This window comes from Cottoperca gobio, unplaced genomic scaffold, assembly GCF_900634415.1.
Source record: "Cottoperca gobio unplaced genomic scaffold, fCotGob3.1 fCotGob3_254arrow_ctg1, whole genome shotgun sequence".
Lineage (NCBI taxonomy): Eukaryota > Metazoa > Chordata > Actinopteri > Perciformes > Bovichtidae > Cottoperca > Cottoperca gobio.
In genome coordinates this window covers 145,841-167,500 of record NW_021166876.1, presented here as the reverse complement: position 1 = coordinate 167,500, position 21,660 = coordinate 145,841, and the positions used below count along the sequence as shown (strand labels likewise).

General features: G+C 44.4%; 2 protein-coding genes across 2 annotated transcripts in view; both read right to left on the bottom strand.

The window, feature by feature from the left end:
* Positions 1-597, bottom strand: part of LOC115005107 (claudin-20-like) — a 995-nt gene extending 398 nt beyond the window's left edge. The window contains exon 1 of the mRNA XM_029426908.1: positions 1-597. This exon is cut by the window's left edge and continues 398 nt beyond it. Within this exon, the coding sequence (XP_029282768.1) occupies positions 1-597 (597 nt within the window).
* A 7,549-nt stretch (positions 598-8,146) lies between these two features.
* Positions 8,147-21,660, bottom strand: part of LOC115005101 (T-lymphoma invasion and metastasis-inducing protein 2-like) — a 60,589-nt gene continuing 47,075 nt past the window's right edge. The window contains exons 18-24 of the mRNA XM_029426902.1: positions 21,248-21,427; positions 18,566-18,684; positions 18,350-18,458; positions 18,200-18,258; positions 10,293-10,383; positions 9,386-9,473; positions 8,147-9,199 (exon numbers count right to left, since the gene is read on the bottom strand). Coding sequence (XP_029282762.1) covers positions 8,656-9,199; positions 9,386-9,473; positions 10,293-10,383; positions 18,200-18,258; positions 18,350-18,458; positions 18,566-18,684; positions 21,248-21,427 — 1,190 coding nt within the window. The 3' untranslated portion in view covers positions 8,147-8,655. The remainder of the gene's footprint in view (positions 9,200-9,385; positions 9,474-10,292; positions 10,384-18,199; positions 18,259-18,349; positions 18,459-18,565; positions 18,685-21,247; positions 21,428-21,660) is intronic.

The window sequence follows — 21,660 nt, the reverse complement described above, 5'->3', positions numbered from 1 at the left end:
GGAGGAGGTAGCGTAGTCCGGTCGTCGTGATCTCTTTCCGGGACACGACAAACAGAAAATGACCCCTCCAGCCAGCAGGAAGCCGGCGGAGATAAAGGTGACGCACAGAGCTCCCCCGGGCTGATATTTACTGCTGTCCGGCAGGTCCGTGGTCAGGAAGGTGGTGATGACCTCGTTGGTGAACCAGGACGCTGGAACCAGGCAGAGGAAGCTGGCAAGGACGAAGCACCCCCCCGCGGCGATGGCCGTGTGCCCCTTCGCTCGGTGGCTGCCCCCCCAGCGGGTACATTTGAGCCCCAGGGAGGCGAGGCAGAGTCCGAACGACGCCACCATGCAGGACAGAACCATGGCGGCCCGCATGGTCTGCAGATACCGAGGCAGCGTCAGCACAGAGTTCTTCATGGTGCAGCTGAAGACGCCGGAGCTGTACCAGACGCAGTCCATCCACAGCCCCTGCATCTGCGAGATGGGGGTCATGATGCTGGACCACACGTTCACGCTCACCTTCCAGTTGGGGAGCAGAGTGGCCACGGTGGTGCCGAGGACGCCCAGGAGCGCCAGGGCGAATGCCAGGATCTGAATGGCGGCGGACAGCATGGCTCAGCCCCCCCCCCCCACCCCGGGTGTCCCCGGGCAGGTCCTGACAGCAGATAATTCCTCAGCGCAGGCTCCAGCGGGCTGCAACGAGAGGAGAAATGAGAATTGAAGTGAGCGTGGGAGCGTGACGGACGCACAGCTGAGGCTGCTGATGGGAGTCTCAGTTTCTTATTTCTGTTCTGCGGGGGCGAGCATGTGATTGCCTGCATCAGTTACTCTGCAGCTGATGTGGTGATCATTGACACTCAATTATGTCCCTTTAATGCTGCCGTCCCTCGAGGTTTCTCTTTCCTCCACTCAAAGTTATTCAAGCCCTGAGCTCTCCTGAGTCTGCAGCGGGAGGAGAAATGAAGTTGGTCTTACCCGCGTGTTCGGCTGCGTCTCCTGAAGTGATTCCTGAGGATGGAGCAGAGCGCGGCAGCGTGAATGAACTACCCCCCCGCCTGCGGTCTCCTTGGCAACTGTACATACAGTTTCATCCCATTCTGCGTCCTGATAAGATGCACCAGGCGTCCTTTGGTTGTTGTTTTTTCTTTCCCCTGGAAGCTCAAAATAAACCTTCGTAGGAACAAAACTGACCAAAGTCCGGTTCAGGAGCAGGTTTTTGTTTGTAACCCTGAAGGTCACCAGCGCCGCTGAAGGAGCCGCAGAGCAGCGTTCTTATCTGATGAGTTGATGGCGGGGTACGCCGCCTGCAGGAGTCGTCCTCTTTGTCGCATTCGACTACACACAAGCAGCCGTTCACCTGAAAAGGATTCTTGTGTTTGTATTGTTTTCTCTGTGACAGCAGTTACATTTTGTTTTGTTCTCCAACAGTCACGGAAAGAGTTTTACGAGCGCGTGAAAAATGCGGAACAACCTCCTAAAGATGGGCGTGAAGGTAAACGCTCATTACTGATGATTACTGATAATATCTGCGGCTCCTCCGCTCTGAGAAAACACAATTCAGACGACCGACTGGATCATTCGTGCTTTTAAACCAATCAACGTCCTGGTTTGGTGATAAAAGCCGGCGAGCTGTTCTTTGTCCAGCTGCAGTGGGAACCAAGGTGTCGCCGTCATGTGACAAATCGCTCACTGCAACACGGTGATAAGAGTCCGCAGCCCGCCCACCCATCTTGGGCTGTGATGGGACCCAGCAGTCACTCAGCCTGTTATTACCATAATCCTCCAGTCTGGGTCTTATCAGCCTCCAACCCGCTCAGGCAGCTCGCACCAAACTGCAAACAATAAACACACCTTTTCTCTCCCTGTGGGAAAACGGCACGTTAAAGTCCCCGTGAGCGTTAATGTACCCATCAACACTGTTAATGAATGTGTTCATACAGTAACTCACAACAAATAAGAAAACAGTGAAGACCACTTTGTTTCCCACCGGAGACGCAGAGCGATGAGCTCATCGTGTTCGGAGTTACTGTCGCTTTAAAACGGGCAGATTTCTAATGGAGGTTTTGAACTGTGGCTTGTGGACCCTTAAAGAAAAGCAACACAGTGAGTCGCAGTTACTTTACTCACATCTGGGATTTCTAAAGGCCTGAAAAGATTAAAGCTCTGAAAGCAGAAACATGTTGTTTGTGTGTAACTGTGTGTGTGTAGATTTAAACTCTCCACAGCTACATTACTTAACGCCTCATTTACATATTAAACACTTGTAATATAAACTTGTGTTGATGTGAGTCATGAAGTGGGGAAGCTTCATGATATCTGTTAGTTACATGTTTGACCCTGTTCACCTGTAGTGTGTACAACATGTATGACTCTGTTCACCTGTAGTGTGTACAACATGTATGACCCTGTTCACCTGTAGTGTGTACAACATGTATGACTCTGTTCACCTGTAGTGTGTACAACATGTATGACTCTGTTCACCTGTAGTGTGTACAACATGTATGACCCTGTTCACCTGTAGTGTGTACAACATGTATGACTCTGTTCACCTGTAGTGTGTACAACATGTATGACTCTGTTCACCTGTAGTGTGTACAACATGTATGACTCTGTTCACCTGTAGTGTGTACAACATGTATGACTCTGTTCACCTGTAGTGTGTACAACATGTATGACTCTGTTCACCTGTAGTGTGTACAACATGTATGACCCTGTTCACCTGTAGTGTGTACAACATGTATGACTCTGTTCACCTGTAGTGTGTACAACATGTATGACTCTGTTCACCTGTAGTGTGTACAACATGTATGACCCTGTTCACCTGTAGTGTGTACAACATGTATGAATGTTACAATACATATCTTTAAAGGAGCTTTTCTCTAAAGGAGCTTTTTCTCACACTCTTCAGCAGAAATCTCCACTTCAGCAGCACTTACATACACCAAACTTTCCACTTTCATTCCTCTCTATATTCTGAAGCTTTGTGCAGAGGGCTTTGTTCACATGTCACTCACAGCTCATGTTATACACGCTACACTCACTACATGCAGGAGATGCACAGAGTTCTGTGTGTTGACAGGATTTAGTGATTTATGGAGTGATACAAAGACAGATCCAGAATCTGTACAAACCTTTGATCTGTGTGATATGTATATTTTATATAATAATATATAATTAAATACTAAATGAATAATCTTGTGACTCCAGAACCTTCACATAAAGAATAAATCACACAGTAATTATAAACCTTTTGATTATAATCAGTTGAGAACAATTGCAGAAATGGTTAATTAAATTAAATTAGCATTTAAAAGCCACTTTATTCACCACAGCTGTTATTTTAATACATCATTTAAAATGTTTTAGTTTCCGTTCTTTTGTTAAATCTATCATTTTGTTAATTGTTCATTGTTAAAAGTAATTATTTATGTTTCACTTCGGACTCAAAGACCGACACTAGAACATTCTACAAATTATTATTATTATTATTAATTATAATAATGCCAAACAATAAATAAGTATTTAATTTGTTTATTATTATCACTCGGCTTCTTTTCACAGACACAAACTTATGTTTTAAATGAACATTTTTCTTCTTAAAATTAACTTAATAATTTAATAACAAAAACATAAAACATGAACTGTAAAGCCAACTCTGAAATGTCCGATGTCGGAGCGTCCTTGAACGCAGCATCGCTGCAACGTGAATAAAATATTAAATATAATAATATATAATATATAATATAAAGTTTATGAATCTTTGAGCGTGGAAGGAGATCAATGTGAAAACTTAATAAATTGATTAATTGCATTTCAGTCAAACGAAAAGATAATTTATCTAAAAACACTAAATTATTATAAAACTGTTGAATGATTCTAATCTTCATATGATTCATATGTTCTATATCTATATAGACTATCTATATATCTATATCTTATATGTTGAATTAATATCCAGCTTTCTTTAATTCTGATCACCAATAATTCTGTTTGTTTGTTTAATCTTTAATTCTTTAAATTGTTTTTATATTTCTTCTGATAAATCTTTTTCATTTTAAATTAGTTTTCTTTGATTTCTTGTTTGATTTTTAATGTTTTTGTTTTTATTTTATTTTATTTAAAAAACGTTATTTTGTTTAGATTGTGTAATTTAAAGCTTTTCTTTTTCTTTTTTTGTTAGACTTTTAATGTTTTGTTTAATCTTTAATTCTCTGTTAGGTTTTAAATAATTCTATTTAAATCATTTCATATTTCAAGTAACTGTTTTGTCTTCTTCTCCCTCTCTTCTTCTCCCTCTCTATCTGTATGCATTTATGTAAATGTATGTTACTAACTCATCATCCGGGGTATCATCCCCGGAGTGTCTATCTCTCATGTGGCAGGTTGCCACTGATAAAGTTTACGTCAGGATCATGAATCGTGACAGCGCCTGCTGACCTGGTCCTGCTGGACACCGGGAAGCCTTTTTGACATTTTCCTGGATTCATCCAAACTTTCTATTTCTTTTTTTTTTTTCCAACACAACATAATTTCTGTCAAATGTTGTATTTGTACTATGTTGTTTATCCTGTACACACGACATCTATTGCACGTCTGTCCGTCCTGGGAGAGGGATCCCTCCTCAGTCTCTCCCTGAGGTTTCTTCCATTTTTTCCCCTTTAATTTTGGGGTTTCTTTTAGGAAGTTTTTCCTTGTGCGATGCGAGGGTCTAAGGACAGAGGGTGTAAGGACAGAGGGTCTAAGGACAGAGGGTCTGAGGACAGAGGGTCTAAGGACAGAGGGTCTAAGGACAGAGGATGTTGTAACCTGTACAGTCTGTAAAGCACACTGAGACAAATGTATAATTTGTGATATTGGGCTATACAAATAAATTTGATTTGATTTGATTTGTAATCTTTATTTTTCTGTCAAGTTTTATTTAGAAGTCTTGTTAATAATCACATCTGTTTTATTTCTAATTATTAAAATGTGATAAATCAGCTTCATCCTGTTTAATGTTTTTACTAAATGACTTTTACATTAAATGTTTAAAAGAAGAAGAAGAAGAAGAAGGAGGAGGAGGAGGAGGAGGAGGAGGAGGAGGAAGAGGAGGAGGAGGAGGAGGAGGAAGAGGAGGAAGAGGAGGAGGAGGAGAATAGATTCCCAGACTCACATAAAGAAGTTGTTTAATGCGGCTGAAATTAGCTTCACATGAAAGCCGACAGTTTGACCTTTGACCCCCACGTTCACAGTGATAATAGGAGCAGAATCAAACCATCTGGCAGAAACACACACACCACACACACACACACACACACACACACACACACACACACACACACACACACACCCCCCCGAGGCTCCATCGACCATCAATCAGCGCACAGACAGGAATATAAATGAATTGCTTTATCTCAGCTGCACACACACACACACAACACACACACATACACACACACACACACACACACACACACACACACATACACATACACACACACACACACACATACACACACACACACACACACACACACACACAGGATTTTGGATTATTGTAGAAAATAATCTCTGGCACAAACGTTTATCTTTAGCTTCCAGTGTTTATGCTAAGCTAGGCTAGCCGTTTCCACCAACTTCCATTGATTATGCTAAGCTAGGCTAGCCGTCTCCACCAGCTTCCAGTGTTTATGCTAAGCTAGGCTAGCCGTTTCCACCAACTTCCATTGATTATGCTAAGCTAGGCTAGCCATCTCCACCAGCTTCCAGTGTTTATGCTAAGCTAGGCTAGCCATCTCCACCAACTTCCATTGATTATGCTAAGCTAGGCTAGCTGTTTCCCCTGCTTCCAGTCTAAATATGTTGTTGATATGAACAAATATGTGTTATGATAACGCAGCATTAAATAAATATAAATTAAATACTTATTAAATACTCATTTATTGTTCTTCAACAGCATCAAGTTGTTCAAAAGATTTACACAAACATTAAGAAAATAAATTACCAAACACTTTTAATAAAAATAACTTGAGTAAAGTTGATTTAAAAATGTTTCTGTCACAAAATGTATAAATATAATAAGTGGGATATAAAAGGCGTTGATGCGACGCAGCAGCTGCAGACGCTTCAATACAAACTGCTTTTGTCAAAATCTGTTGAACAGAAAACTACGAGATAAACTGTAAGACGAACAACAGGACACGTTCGTTTGCTTTCTGACTTCAACACATCTTCTGTCAGGGATCCAAATATAAGAGGTAAGAAGTTCAGATGTAAAATAAGACTTCTGAAATCGTCGTGTTAGAAAAAAGTTCCAGAAGTTTGTGCTTCTGAGTTTCTGAGGTCGCTGGAAGTTGTTGAGTCTTTGGTCCTTGAAGAAACTGCTGAATCAGCGATTTACAAAATGCAAAAGCAAAGTTTCTCAAACTATGAAGGTTTTATTCCTTCATCGTCTTCATCACTAAATCTTCTTCGCTGTTCTTGTAAAAGTAAAAGAATTGTTCCGTATTTCCTGAACGTTAAACATTCGTGCTGAAACATGAAGGAAGCGTCTGCAGTTTATTGTTATTATTGTTAGAGCCGCTGTGAACGTAACGTAACGGGAATAAAGTCGCTTTTAAGAGACGAAAATCATCGAGAAAAAAAGTCTTATTTTTAGAAAAATAAAACTTTAACAATATTATGAAGAAATTAATATTTAAAGAATAAAGTCATAATTTAAAAACAACTCATGTCGTAGGAATAAGTTTGTACTTTAAACCAAACTTCATGAAAAACGTTTTAATATATAAAAATGTAATTTAATATAAATGTTATGAGAATAATTGTGATATTTCAAGATGCATCAATAATAAATAATTTCATGACGTCATTTAATCTTTTAAAGTTTTAACTTCAAAATAAATAGTTGAGTTAAAGTCACAACCTGAAGTCGAAACGAGGTCGTGACATCTAAACATTAATACAGTAATTATTAAAATAAAGTGTAAAACATTACGACTTCCATCAAGATGATGATCGTGTTCTTTTAAGATTCAAAACTTTATTCTCTTTGTTCCTCACAGCGGCTCAGATACTGTCGCAGCTCTCCGTCGTCTATTAGCTTCACGACTTCATGACTTCATAACTTCATGACTTCATAACTTCATGAGTTCATAACAAACTTCATGACTTCATAACTTCACGAGTTCATGATTTCATAACTTCATGACTTCATAACTTCATGAGTTCATAACAAACTTCATGACTTCATAACTTCACGAGTTCATGATTTCATAACTTCACGAGTTCATGACTTCATAACTTCATGAGTTCATAACTTCATAACTTCACGAGTTCATGACTTCATAACTTCACGAGTTCATGACTTCATAACTTCACGAGTTCATGATTTCATAACTTCACGAGTTCATAACTTCATAACTTCACGAGTTCATGACTTCATAACTTCATGAGTCCATAACTTCATGACTTCATGAGTTCATAACTTCATGAGTTCATAACTTCATGATTTCAAGACTTCATAACCTCATGACTTCATAACTTCATGAGTTCATGAGTTCATAACTTCATGACTTCATGACTTCCTGAGTTCATAACTTCATGACTTCATGAGTTCATGATTTCATGACTTCATAACCTCATGACTTCATAACTTCATGACTTCATAACTTCATGAGTTCATGATTTCATGACTTCATAACCTCATGACTTCAAAACCTCATGACTTCATAACTTCATAACCTCATGACTTCAAAACCTCATGACTTCATAACTTCATGAGTTCATGATTTCATAACTTCATGACTTCATAACTTCATGACTTCAAGAGTTCATAACGTCATGAGTTCATAACTTCATGAGTTCATGATTTCATGACTTCATAATTTCATGACTTCATAACTTCATGAGTTCATGATTTCATGACTTCATAATTTCATGACTTCATAACCTCATGACTTCATAACCTCATGACTTCATGAGTTCATAGCTTCATGACTTCATGACTTCAAGAGTTCATAACTTCATGACTTCATAACGTCATGATTTCATAACTTCATGATTTCATGACTTCATAACTTCATGATTTCATAACTTCATGATTTCATGACTTCATGACTTCATGATTTCATAACTTCATGATTTCATGACTTCATGATTTCATGACTTCATAACCTCATGACTTCATAACTTCATGAGTTCATAACTTCATGACTTCAGACGGGGAGGATCAGATTCAGTTTGATGAAACTTCTCCGCTGGTTCTCAGGTTTTATTTCCCACATGTTGCTCAATGAGATCCTCGTGATGTGAGAATTTAAAACCTTAAGATCTGTTGCACCTTTAAATGTTCTCCTTACAGTTCCCTTCACTTGTTCACTTGTTGTTTAAGGTGTTCTTCAATTACAGAATCCCTCAAAGTGAAGAAAGTAAAAACCTGACAGACAAACTGACAGAAGATATTAAATAATGATCAGCAGGTATGTAAGCTCAGGTGAGTCCTCGAGGTTCTGTCTTCCATGCTTTGTGCGTTAAATAGTTTTTTTTGTGTATTTTCAGACATTTGAAGACCCGTGTGAGCGACAGCAGTAAGTGTCAAACTGAAGGAGAAAACTTAAGGTGTGTTGTGTAACCGGAGTTTGTCGTGCGGGCTGGCGTGTCAGCCCTGCAGCGTGTCAGCCCTGCAGCGTGTCAGCCCTGCAGCGTGGGCACAGCAGCCGGATGTGTCCCGAGCACGCTGTCGTAGAAACAGTCCTCGTTGATCATGGAGGTCATGCTCTGCACGCTGAAGTCTCTCTCCAGCAGGATGTCCGGTGCTTCCCCTGCAGCGGTCCGTCGCAGACTGGAGCTCCGCCTCTTCTCCACGTGCCTCCGGTCGCCGCTCTGAGACGCCGCTCCTCGCTCCGCCTCCTCCTCGGTGAAGTTCAGCCTCTGCAGCTGGGCCTCCAGCTCGCTGGTCAGGGAGCAGAGTCTGGTTCTCTTCCCGGTGGGGTCGCAGGCGGCGCGGCGGGGCAGCAGGGGCTCCGAGCAGGTTTCTCCCAGGATGGAGCCGATGCCGGCCCTGCGGCTCTCCTCCACGGTCCTCTGGCTGTCGGAGCGACACCGCTGCTGCCTCCTCCTCCAGGAGCTGCTCCTCTCCGTCGACAGCCGGGTCCTCCTCAGGGAGCCGGCGGGCGCTCGGTCTCTGAGGAGGGAGCGCAAAGCTCGCAGTACGCTGGCCTTCGTCTCCAGACCACTGAAACACAAACAGGACGCTCAGAATAACGAAATACACGTAACATGGCACTAACATACACTTTACACGTGTTACACACACAACCTGAGCGGCTCATCTTTAACAAAGCGTCTCTGGTTTCCGCACTTCGAACTACACGAGACTGAAACGATTCTTCTTGCTGTTCTCGTGTGAGTCATCTTTTACCTGCTGCAGAGCTGAAACACGGTCTCCGGTCGGCCCTCCACCTCCGACCGGCTGTGGACCAGCTCCCACACACACTCGTTCTCCGAGCCTGAAAACACAAGTACGCACATGCGTTACTGCAGTCAAAGTAGTAATAATAACAATGTAGAAATACTCTGTTACAGGTAAAAGTCCTGCGTTTAAAATCTTACTGAAGCAAAAATACAAAAGCATCAAAATCTACTTAAAATACCAAAAGTAAAAGTTCTGCAGAATAATTTAATTTAATAATTTATTATAATTATTGATGCATGTTGCAGCTGGAGCTCATTTTAATTATTGCTGGGTAGTTTAATCCATTAAAACAATCATAATTTATCTGTTTATTATATTTAGAATTATTAATCTAAATCTAAAGTTATTAAATAAATGTATTGCAGTAAAAACAATAGTACTTAAATACAACTACTGCAACCTTTATTTGAACTACAATATAAAAGAAACTCAGTCACCAACACAAATAAGAAACTTAAGAATAAATAAAACCGTTACAATTCAAGGCCAATTAAAACATTAAATTAAAATATGTCGAAATGAAACATTTAAATTGCATTTTGGATGAACGTGTCGTGAGCTTCATGTTGTTCTGCATCTTCATCCAGATGCAGCTGCACGATGACGATAACTTCATCTGCTGACGCATCAGAGATCTGGGAAATTATATTTATATTTTATATTTTTATGCCCGTTTTTTCATCAGAGCAACGTTTTTATTGTGAAAATCCAGTCCTTGTATTTTAAAGTGGATCTCTGAGTTTCATCAGCTCAGTGTGAAATCTGACTTTTATTTTGAAAATGGAAGGAAGTCAGATCTGATAAAGTCCCACGATCACAGGTCTGTGGATGAAGTCATATTGTGTTCACTGACCTGTGATGTTGGCCGGTCTGACCTGAACCGCTGAAACTGGGATTAACCAGCGGAACCTGAAGGGGTCCAGATCAGCTGAGCGAGACACCGTCTGTCAACAAACAACAAACCTGATAAATATTACACACGACTCAAGTACCTGAGTTACTGTCACTACACACTGTGTGTACTCCACTGTGTACTCCACTGTGTACTTCACTGTGTGTGTACTCGTATGTGTACTTCACTGTGTGTGTACTCTACTGTGTACTCCACTGTGTGTGTACTTCACTGTGTGTGTACTTCACTGTGTGTGTACTTCACTGTGTGTGTACTCCACTGTGTGTGTACTTCACTGTGTGTGTACTCTACTGTGTACTCCACTGTGTACTTCACTGTGTGCGTACTCTACTGTGCGTACTCTATTGTGCGTACTCTACTGTGCGTACTTCACTGTGCGCACTCTACTGTGCGTACTTCACTGTGCGTACTTCACTGTGCGTACTTCACTGTGCGTACTTCACTGTGCGTACTTCACTGTGCGTGTACTCTACTGTGTGTGTACTTCACTGTGTGTGTACTTCACTGTGCGTACTCTACTGTGCGTACTTCACTGTGCGTACTTCACCATGCGTACTTCACTGTGCGTACTCTACTGTGCGTACTCTACTGTGCGTACTTCACTGTGCGTACTTCCCTGTGCGTACTTCACTGTGCGTACTTCACTGTGTGTGTACTCTACTGTGTACTCCACTGTGTGCGTACTTCACTGTGCGTACTCTACTGTGTGTGTACTTCACTGTGTGTGTACTTCACTGTGCGTACTCTACTGTGCGTACTCTACTGTGCGTACTTCACTGTGCGTACTTCACTGTGCATGTACTCTACTGTGTACTCCACTGTGTGTGTACTTCACTGTGTACTTCACTGTGTACTTCACTGTGCGTACTTCACTGTGTGTGTACTCCACTGTGTGTGTACTTCACTGTGTGTGTACTTCACTGTGTGCGTACTTCACTGTGCGTACTTCACTGTGCGTACTTCACGATGCGTACTTCACTATGCGTACTTCACTATGCGTACATTACGATGCGTACTTCACGATGCGTACTTCACGATGCGTACTTCACGATGCGTACTTCACGATGCGTACTTCACTATGCGTACTTCACTATGCGTACTTCACTGTGCGTACTCTACTGTGCGTACTCTACTGTGCGTACTTCACTGTGTGTACATCACTATGCGTACTCTACTGTGCGTACTTCACGATGCGTACTTCACTGTGTGTACTTCACTATGCGTACTCTACTGTGCGTACTCTACTGTGCGTACTCTACTGTGCGTACTTCACTGTGAGTACTCTACTGTGCGTACTTCACTGTGCGTACTCTACTGTGCGTACTCTACTGTGCATACTCTACTGTGCGTACTTCACTGTGCGTACTCTACTGTGCGTACTCTACTGTGCGTACTCTACTGTGCGTACTTCACTGTGATTACTCTACTGTGCGTACTTCACTATGCGTACTTCACTGTGCGTACTCTACTGTGCGTACTTCACTGTGCGTACTCTACTGTGCGTACTTCACTGTGCGTACTCTACTGTGCGTACTCTACTGTGCGTACTTCACTGTGCGTACTTCACTGTGCGTACTTCACTGTGCGTACTTCACCGTGCGTACTTCACCGTGCGTACTCTACTGTGCGTACTCTACTGTGCGTACTTCACTGTGCGTACTTCCCTGTGCGTACTTCACTGTGCGTACTTCACTGTGCGTGTACTCTACTGTGTGTGTACTTCACTGTGTGTGTACTCTACTGTGTACTCCACTGTGTGCGTACTTCACTGTGCGTACTCTACTGTGCGTACTCTACTGTGCGTACTTCACTGTGCGTACTCTACTGTGCGTACTTCACTGTGCGTACTTCACTGTGCATGTACTCTACTGTGTACTCCACTGTGTGTGTACTTCACTGTGCGTACTCTACTGTGCGTACTTCACTGTGCGTACTTCACTGTGCATGTACTCTACTGTGTACTCCACTGTGTGTGTACTTCACTGTGTACTTCACTGTGTACTTCACTGTGCGTACTTCACTGTGTGTGTACTCCACTGTGTGTGTACTTCACTGTGTGTGTACTTCACTGTGTGCGTACTTCACTGTGCGTACTTCACTGTGCGTACTTCACGATGCGTACTTCACTATGCGTACTTCACTATGCGTACATTACGATGCGTACTTCACTATGCGTACTTCACGATGCGTACTTCACGATGCGTACTTCACTATGCGTACTTCACTATGCGTACTTCACTGTGCGTACTCTACTGTGCGTACTCTACTGTGCGTACTTCACTGTGTGTACATCACTATGCGTACTCTACTGTGCGTACTTCACGATGCGTACTTCACTGAGTGTACTTCACTATGCGTACTCTACTGTGCGTACTCTACTGTGCGTACTCTACTGTGCGTACTTCACTGTGAGTACTCTACTGTGCGTACTTCACTGTGCGTACTCTACTGTGCGTACTCTACTGTGCATACTCTACTGTGCGTACTTCACTGTGCGTACTCTACTGTGCGTACTCTACTGTGCGTACTCTACTGTGCGTACTTCACTGTGAGTACTCTACTGTGCGTACTTCACTATGCGTACTTCACTGTGCGTACTCTACTGTGCGTACTTCACTGTGCGTACTCTACTGTGCGTACTTCACTGTGCGTACTCTACTGTGCGTACTCTACTGTGCGTACTCTACTGTGCGTACTTCACTGTGCGTACTCTACTGTGCGTACTCTACTGTGCGTACTTCACTGTGCGTACTTCACTGTGCGTACTTCACTGTGCGTACTTCACCGTGCGTACTTCACCGTGCGTACTCTACTGTGCGTACTCTACTGTGCGTACTTCACTGTGCGTACTTCCCTGTGCGTACTTCACTGTGCGTACTTCACTGTGCGTGTACTCTACTGTGTGTGTACTTCACTGTGTGTGTACTCTACTGTGTACTCCACTGTGTGCGTACTTCACTGTGCGTACTCTACTGTGCGTACTCTACTGTGCATACTCTACTGTGCGTACTTCACTGTGCGTACTCTACTGTGCGTACTCTACTGTGCGTACTCTACTGTGCGTACTTCACTGTGATTACTCTACTGTGCGTACTTCACTATGCGTACTTCACTGTGCGTACTCTACTGTGCGTACTTCACTGTGCGTACTCTACTGTGCGTACTTCACTGTGCGTACTCTACTGTGCGTACTCTACTGTGCGTACTCTACTGTGCGTACTTCACTGTGCGTACTTCACTGTGCGTACTTCACTGTGCGTACTTCACTGTGCGTACTTCACCGTGCGTACTTCACCGTGCGTACTCTACTGTGCGTACTCTACTGTGCGTACTTCACTGTGCGTACTTCCCTGTGCGTACTTCACTGTGCGTACTTCACTGTGCGTGTACTCTACTGTGTGTGTACTTCACTGTGTGTGTACTCTACTGTGTACTCCACTGTGTGCGTACTTCACTGTGCGTACTCTACTGTGCGTACTCTACTGTGCGTACTTCACTGTGCGTACTCTACTGTGCGTACTTCACTGTGCGTACTTCACTGTGCATGTACTCTACTGTGTACTCCACTGTGTGTGTACTTCACTGTGCGTACTCTACTGTGCGTACTTCACTGTGCGTACTTCACTGTGCATGTACTCTACTGTGTACTCCACTGTGTGTGTACTTCACTGTGTACTTCACTGTGTACTTCACTGTGCGTACTTCACTGTGTGTGTACTCCACTGTGTGTGTACTTCACTGTGTGTGTACTTCACTGTGTGCGTACTTCACTGTGCGTACTTCACTGTGCGTACTTCACGATGCGTACTTCACTATGCGTACTTCACTATGCGTACATTACGATGCGTACTTCACTATGCGTACTTCACGATGCGTACTTCACGATGCGTACTTCACTATGCGTACTTCACTATGCGTACTTCACTGTGCGTACTCTACTGTGCGTACTCTACTGTGCGTACTTCACTGTGTGTACATCACTATGCGTACTCTACTGTGCGTACTTCACGATGCGTACTTCACTGAGTGTACTTCACTATGCGTACTCTACTGTGCGTACTCTACTGTGCGTACTCTACTGTGCGTACTTCACTGTGAGTACTCTACTGTGCGTACTTCACTGTGCGTACTCTACTGTGCGTACTCTACTGTGCATACTCTACTGTGCGTACTTCACTGTGCGTACTCTACTGTGCGTACTCTACTGTGCGTACTCTACTGTGCGTACTTCACTGTGAGTACTCTACTGTGCGTACTTCACTATGCGTACTTCACTGTGCGTACTCTACTGTGCGTACTTCACTGTGCGTACTCTACTGTGCGTACTTCACTGTGCGTACTCTACTGTGCGTACTCTACTGTGCGTACTCTACTGTGCGTACTTCACTGTGCGTACTCTACTGTGCGTACTCTACTGTGCGTACTTCACTGTGCGTACTTCACTGTGCGTACTTCACTGTGCGTACTTCACCGTGCGTACTTCACCGTGCGTACTCTACTGTGCGTACTCTACTGTGCGTACTTCACTGTGCGTACTTCCCTGTGCGTACTTCACTGTGCGTACTTCACTGTGCGTGTACTCTACTGTGTGTGTACTTCACTGTGTGTGTACTCTACTGTGTACTCCACTGTGTGCGTACTTCACTGTGCGTACTCTACTGTGCGTACTTCACTGTGCGTACTCTACTGTGCGTACTTCACTGTGCGTACTTCACTGTGCATGTACTCTACTGTGTACTCCACTGTGTGTGTACTTCACTGTGTACTTCACTGTGTACTTCACTGTGCGTACTTCACTGTGTGTGTACTCCACTGTGTGTGTACTTCACTGTGTGTGTACTTCATTGTGTGCGTACTTCACTGTGCGTACTTCACTGTGCGTACTTCACGATGCGTACTTCACTATGCGTACTTCACTATGCGTACATTACGATGCGTACTTCACTATGCGTACTTCACGATGCGTACTTCACGATGCGTACTTCACTATGCGTACTTCACTGTGCGTACTTCACTGTGCGTACTCTACTGTGCGTACTCTACTGTGCGTACTTCACTGTGAGTACTCTACTGTGCGTACTTCACTGTGCGTACTCTACTGTGCGTACTTCACTGTGCGTACTCTACTGTGCGTACTTCACTGTGCGTACTCTACTGTGCGTACTTCACTGTGCGTACTCTACTGTGCGTACTTCACTGTGCGTACTCTACTGTGCGTACTTCACTGTGCGTACTCTACTGTGCGTACTCTACTGTGCGTACTCTACTGTGCGTACTTCACTGTGCGTACTCTACTGTGCGTACTCTACTGTGCATACTCTACTGTGCATACTTCACTGTGCGTACTCTACTGCTACTGTGCATACTTCACTGTGCGTACTTCACTGTGCGTACTCTACTGTGCGTACTCTACTGTGCGTACTCTACTGTGCGTACTTCACTGTGCGTACTTCACTGTGCGTACTTCACTGTGTGTACTCTATTGTGCGTACTCTACTGTGCGTACTTCACTGTGTACTTCACTATGTGTACTCTACTGTGCGTACTCTACTGTGCTTACTTCACTATGCGTACTTCACTATGAGTACTTCACTGTGCGTACTCTACTGTGCGTACTTCACTGTGCGTACTCTACTGTGCGTACTTCACTGTGCGTACTCTACTGTGCGTACTTCACTGTGCGTACTTCACTGTGCGTACTCTACTGTGCGTACTTCACTGTGCGTACTTCACTGTGCGTACTCTACTGTGCGTACTCTACTGTGCGTACTCTACTGTGCGTACTTCACTGTGCGTACTCTACTGTGCGTACTTCACTGTGCGTACTCTACTGTGCGTACTCTACTGTGCGTACTACTGTGCGTACTTCACTGTGCGTACTCTACTATGCGTACTCTACTGTGCGTACTTCACTGTGCGTACTCTACTGTGCGTACTCTACTGTGCGTACTTCACTGTGCGTACTCTACTGTGCGTACTCTACTGTGCGTACTTCACTGTGCGTACTCTACTGTGCGTACTCTACTGTGCGTACTTCACTGTGCGTACTCTACTGTGCGTACTCTATTGTGCGTACTCTACTGTGCGTACTTCACTGTGCGTACTTCACTGTGCGTACTCTACTGTGCGTACTCTACTGTGCGTACTCTACTGTGCGTACTTCACTGTGCATACTTCACTGTGCGTACTTCACTGTGTGTACTTCACTGTGCGTACTCTACTGTGTGTACTTCACTGTGCGTACTTCACTGTGCGTACTTCACTGTGCGTACTCTACTGTGCGTACTTCACTGTGCGTACTTCACTGTGCGTACTTCACTGTGCGTACTCTACTGTGCGTACTTCACTGTGCGTACTTCACTGTGCGTACTCTACTGTGCGTACTCTACTGTGCGTACTTCACTGTGCGTACTCTACTGTGCGTACTTCACTGTGCGTACTTCACTGTGCGTACTTCACTGTGCGTACTCTACTGTGCGTACTCTACTGTGCGTACTTCACTGTGTGTACTCTGTAAATGTTTGTGAGTCCACAGTTGTGAGCAGTGGTGCGTTCAAGAACACCACAACATCTGACCACTGGTGGTCTGCGTTGTTCAGCAGTCAAATCTAAAACCTCTGACCCGAGTGTCCCTGAACGCACCGTGTGTCCTCAGAGGGGACATCGTTCTCACTCACATCTCGGAGCCTTCACGATGCGTACTTCACTGTGTGTACTTCACTATGCGTACTCTACTGTGCGTACTCTACTGTGCGTACTCTACTGTGCGTACTTCACTGTGAGTAATCTACTGTGCGTACTTCACTGTGCGTACTCTACTGTGCGTACTCTACTGTGCATACTCTACTGTGCGTACTTCACTGTGCGTACTCTACTGTGCGTACTTCACTGTGCGTACTCTACTGTGCGTACTCTACTGTGCGTACTTCACTGTGCGTACTCTACTGTGCGTACTCTACTGTGCATACTTCACTGTGCGTACTTCACTGTGCGTACTCTACTGTGCGTACTCTACTGTGCGTACTTCACTGTGCGTACTTCACTGTGCGTACTCTACTGTGCGTACTCTACTGTGCGTACTTCACTGTGTGTACTCTACTGTGCGTACTTCACTGTGCGTACTCTACTGTGCGTACTTCACTGTGCGTACTCTACTGTGCGTACTTCACTGTGCGTACTCTACTGTGCGTACTCTACTGTGCGTACTTCACTGTGCATACTTCACTGTGCGTACTTCACTGTGTGTACTTCACTGTGCGTACTCTACTGTGCGTACTTCACTGTGCGTACTTCACTGTGCGTACTTCACTGTGCGTACTCTACTGTGCGTACTTCACTGTGCGTACTTCACTGTGCGTACTTCACTGTGCGTACTCTACTGTGCGTACTTCACTGTGCGTACTTCACTGTGCGTACTCTACTGTGCGTACTCTACTGTGCGTACTTCACTGTGCGTACTTCACTGTGCGTACTCTACTGTGCGTACTTCACTGTGCGTACTTCACTGTGCGTACTTCACTGTGCGTACTCTACTGTGCGTACTCTACTGTGCGTACTTCACTGTGTGTACTCTGTAAATGTTTGTGAGTCCACAGTTGTGAGCAGTGGTGCGTTCAAGAACACCACAACATCTGACCACTGGTGGTCTGCGTTGTTCAGCAGTCAAATCTAAAACCTCTGACCCGAGTGTCCCTGAACGCACCGTGTGTCCTCAGAGGGGACATCGTTCTCACTCACATCTCGGAGCCTTCATGACATGGACACATGAAGTCTGCCTGCAACTGTAAGTTCGTATTTACAGCTCAACACATGTCCACACATCCCCAGAGGACGAAGAGGAGACTCACCATCCTCTTCTTCAGCTTGATGTTCTCACGGTAAACCAGGATGACGGCTCGCTTGAACACTGAGGACACAGCAGGAAGAAGCTCAACGTCACTCAGGACACGCACACTTATCTGCACACGCATCATGAAGAAGCATCAGTGTGTACGCACCAAACAGCGTGAGCTCGGGCTCCTTCCTCAGGCGTCCCAGGCAGGGCAGCGGGTTCAACCACACCACCGACGAGTGGATCAGAAACTCCCCCATCGAGATCTCCGTCACCTGCAGGGGGCGGGAACATAACATAACCGGAGAAAGTCCAACAACACACAGCTGTGTGTGTGTGTGTGTGTGTGTGTGTGTGTGTGTGTGTGTGTGTGTGTGCATACCTGTTTGTCAGGAGCGCTGTGCTCTGCAGCCAGCTGGTCGAACACGCAGCCGTAGTCCTCATAGATCTTCTGCATCTCATTGATGTGAGTCGCCACCTTCTCCATCGCTCTCAGCGCCTCTGTGTGGACACCAGAGGAACTACAGTTAGCAAGTTGACAGAAGTAACTTGAGGGAGACAGTACAGACAAAACCTGTTATTCATCTTCTCTAACATCTTCTTCAGATGAGAGGAACATGAGAACATCAGAGTGTGTGTGTGTAACTGTGTGTGTGTAGATTTAACCTCTCCACAGCTACATTACATAACGCCTCATGTACATATTAAACACTTGTAATATAAACTTGTGTTGATGTGAGTCATGAAGTGGGGAAGCTTCATGATATATGTTAGTTACATGTATGACTCTGTTCACCTGTAGTGTGTACAACATGTATGACCCTGTTCACCTGTAGTGTGTACAACATGTATGACCCTGTTCACCTGTAGTGTGTACAACATGTATGACTCTGTTCACCTGTAGTGTGTACAACATGTATGACTCTGTTCACCTGTAGTGTGTACAACATGTATGACCCTGTTCACCTGTAGTGTGTACAACATGTATGACTCTGTTCACCTGTAGTGTGTACAACATGTATGACCCTGTTCACCTGTAGTGTGTACAACATGTATGACTCTGTTCACCTGTAGTGTGTACAACATGTATGACCCTGTTCACCTGTAGTGTGTACAACATGTATGACCCTGTTCACCTGTAGTGTGTACAACATGTATGACTCTGTTCACCTGTAGTGTGTACAACATGTATGACTCTGTTCACCTGTAGTGTGTACAACATGTATGACCCTGTTCACCTGTAGTGTGTACAACATGTATGACTCTGTTCACCTGTAGTGTGTACAACATGTATGACCCTGTTCACCTGTAGTGTGTACAACATGTATGACTCTGTTCACCTGTAGTGTGTACAACATGTATGACTCTGTTCACCTGTAGTGTGTACAACATGTATGACCCTGTTCACCTGTAGTGTGTACAACATGTATGACCCTGTTCACCTGTAGTGTGTACAACATGTATGACTCTGTTCACCTGTAGTGTGTACAACATGTATGAATGTTACAATACATATCTCTAAAGGAGCTTTTTCTCACACAGAAATCTCCACTTCAGTATATTCTGAAGCTTTGTGCAGAGGGCTTTGTTCACATGTCACTCACAGCTCATGTTATACACGCTACACTCACTACATGCAGGAGATGCACAGAGTTCTGTGTGTTGACAGGATTTAGTGATTTATGGAGTGATACAAAGACAGATCCAGAATCTGTACAAACCTGTGTTTGTACCTGTCAGGTGTGTGTGTGTTTACAGATATGTGTGTACCTGTCAGGTGTGTGTGTGTTTACAGATATGTGTGTACCTGTCAGGTGTGTGTGTGTGTGTGTGTACCTGTCAGGTGTGTTTGTACCTGTCAGGTGTGTGTGTGCCTGTCAGGTGTGTGTGTGTGTGTGTGTGTGTGTGTGTGTGTGTGTACAGATATGTGTGTATCTGTCAGGTGTGTGTACCTGTCAGGTGAGTGTGTGTTTGTGTGTACCTGTCAGGTGAGTGTGTGTTTGTGTGTACCTGTCAGGTGTGTGTGTGTTTGTGTGTACCCGTCAGGTGTGTGTGTGTGTGTGTATACCTGTCAGGTGTGTGTGTGTTTGTGTGTACCTGTCAGGTGTGTGTGTGTGTACCTGTCAGGTGTGTGTGTACCTGTCAGGTGTGTGTGTGTACCTGTCAGGTGTGTGTGTGTTTGTGTGTACCTGTCAGGTGAGTGTGTGTTTGTGTGTACCTGTCAGGTGTGTGTGTGTTTGTGTGTACCCGTCAGGTGTGTGTGTGTATACCTGTCAGGTGTGTGTGTGTTTGTGTGTACCTGTCAGGTGTGTGTGTGTGTACCTGTCAGGTGTGTGTGTGTGTACCTGTCAGGTGTGTGTGTACCTGTCAGGTGTGTGTGTGTGTACCTGTCAGGTGTGTGTGTGTTTGTTTGTACCTGTCAGGTGTGTGTGTGTTTACAGATATGTGTGTACCTGTCAGGTGTGTGTGTGTTTACAGATATGTGTGTACCTGTCAGGTGTGTGTGTGTGTGTACCTGTCAGGTGTGTTTGTACCTGTAAGGTGTGTGTGTGCCTGTCAGGTGTGTGTGTGTGTGTGTGTGTACAGATATGTGTGTATCTGTCAGGTGTGTGTACCTGTCAGGTGAGTGTGTGTTTGTGTGTACCTGTCAGGTGAGTGTGTGTTTGTGTGTACCTGTCAGGTGTGTGTGTGTTTGTGTGTACCCGTCAGGTGTGTGTGTGTGTATACCTGTCAGGTGTGTGTGTGTTTGTGTGTACCTGTCAGGTGTGTGTGTGTACCTGTCAGGTGTGTGTGTACCTGTCAGGTGTGTGTGTGTGTGTACCTGTCAGGTGTGTGTGTGTTTGTGTGTACCTGTCAGGTGAGTGTGTGTTTGTGTGTACCTGTCAGGTGTGTGTGTGTGTTTGTGTGTACCCGTCAGGTGTGTGTGTGTATACCTGTCAGGTGTGTGTGTGTTTGTGTGTACCTGTCAGGTGTGTGTGTACCTGTCAGGTGTGTGTGTGTGTACCTGTCAGGTGTGTGTGTGTTTGTGTGTACCTGTCAGGTGTGTGTGTGTGTGTGTGTGTACCTGTCAGGTGTGTGTGTTCGGGGCTCTCGGGGTCGGTCAGAGACACCAGCTCTCTCAGCAGCAGTGGATACTTCAGGACTCTCTGCACAGGTTTGATCAGGTACGACTCCAGAGACGACGAGTGCTGATTGGTCGGATTCCTCGCCTCCAGGAAGTGTTTGAAGGCTCCGTCCGTCTTCGCTGTGAGAACGACAGATTTCACATTCACAGAACAATAAATGTCAACAAGTCCTTCTACAGTTCCAAATGTCCGAATGCAGAAAATCATGTTTTAAAAATAAAATAAATAAATAAGGTCTTATGATTCTTAAATACAAAAGTTCTTCGTCAGGAGTAGTCGTGGTTGTAAATATTAAAAGTATTATTAATGTTTTTCAGACCAACATCTGAGTGAAATGACCCAATGCTGTTTT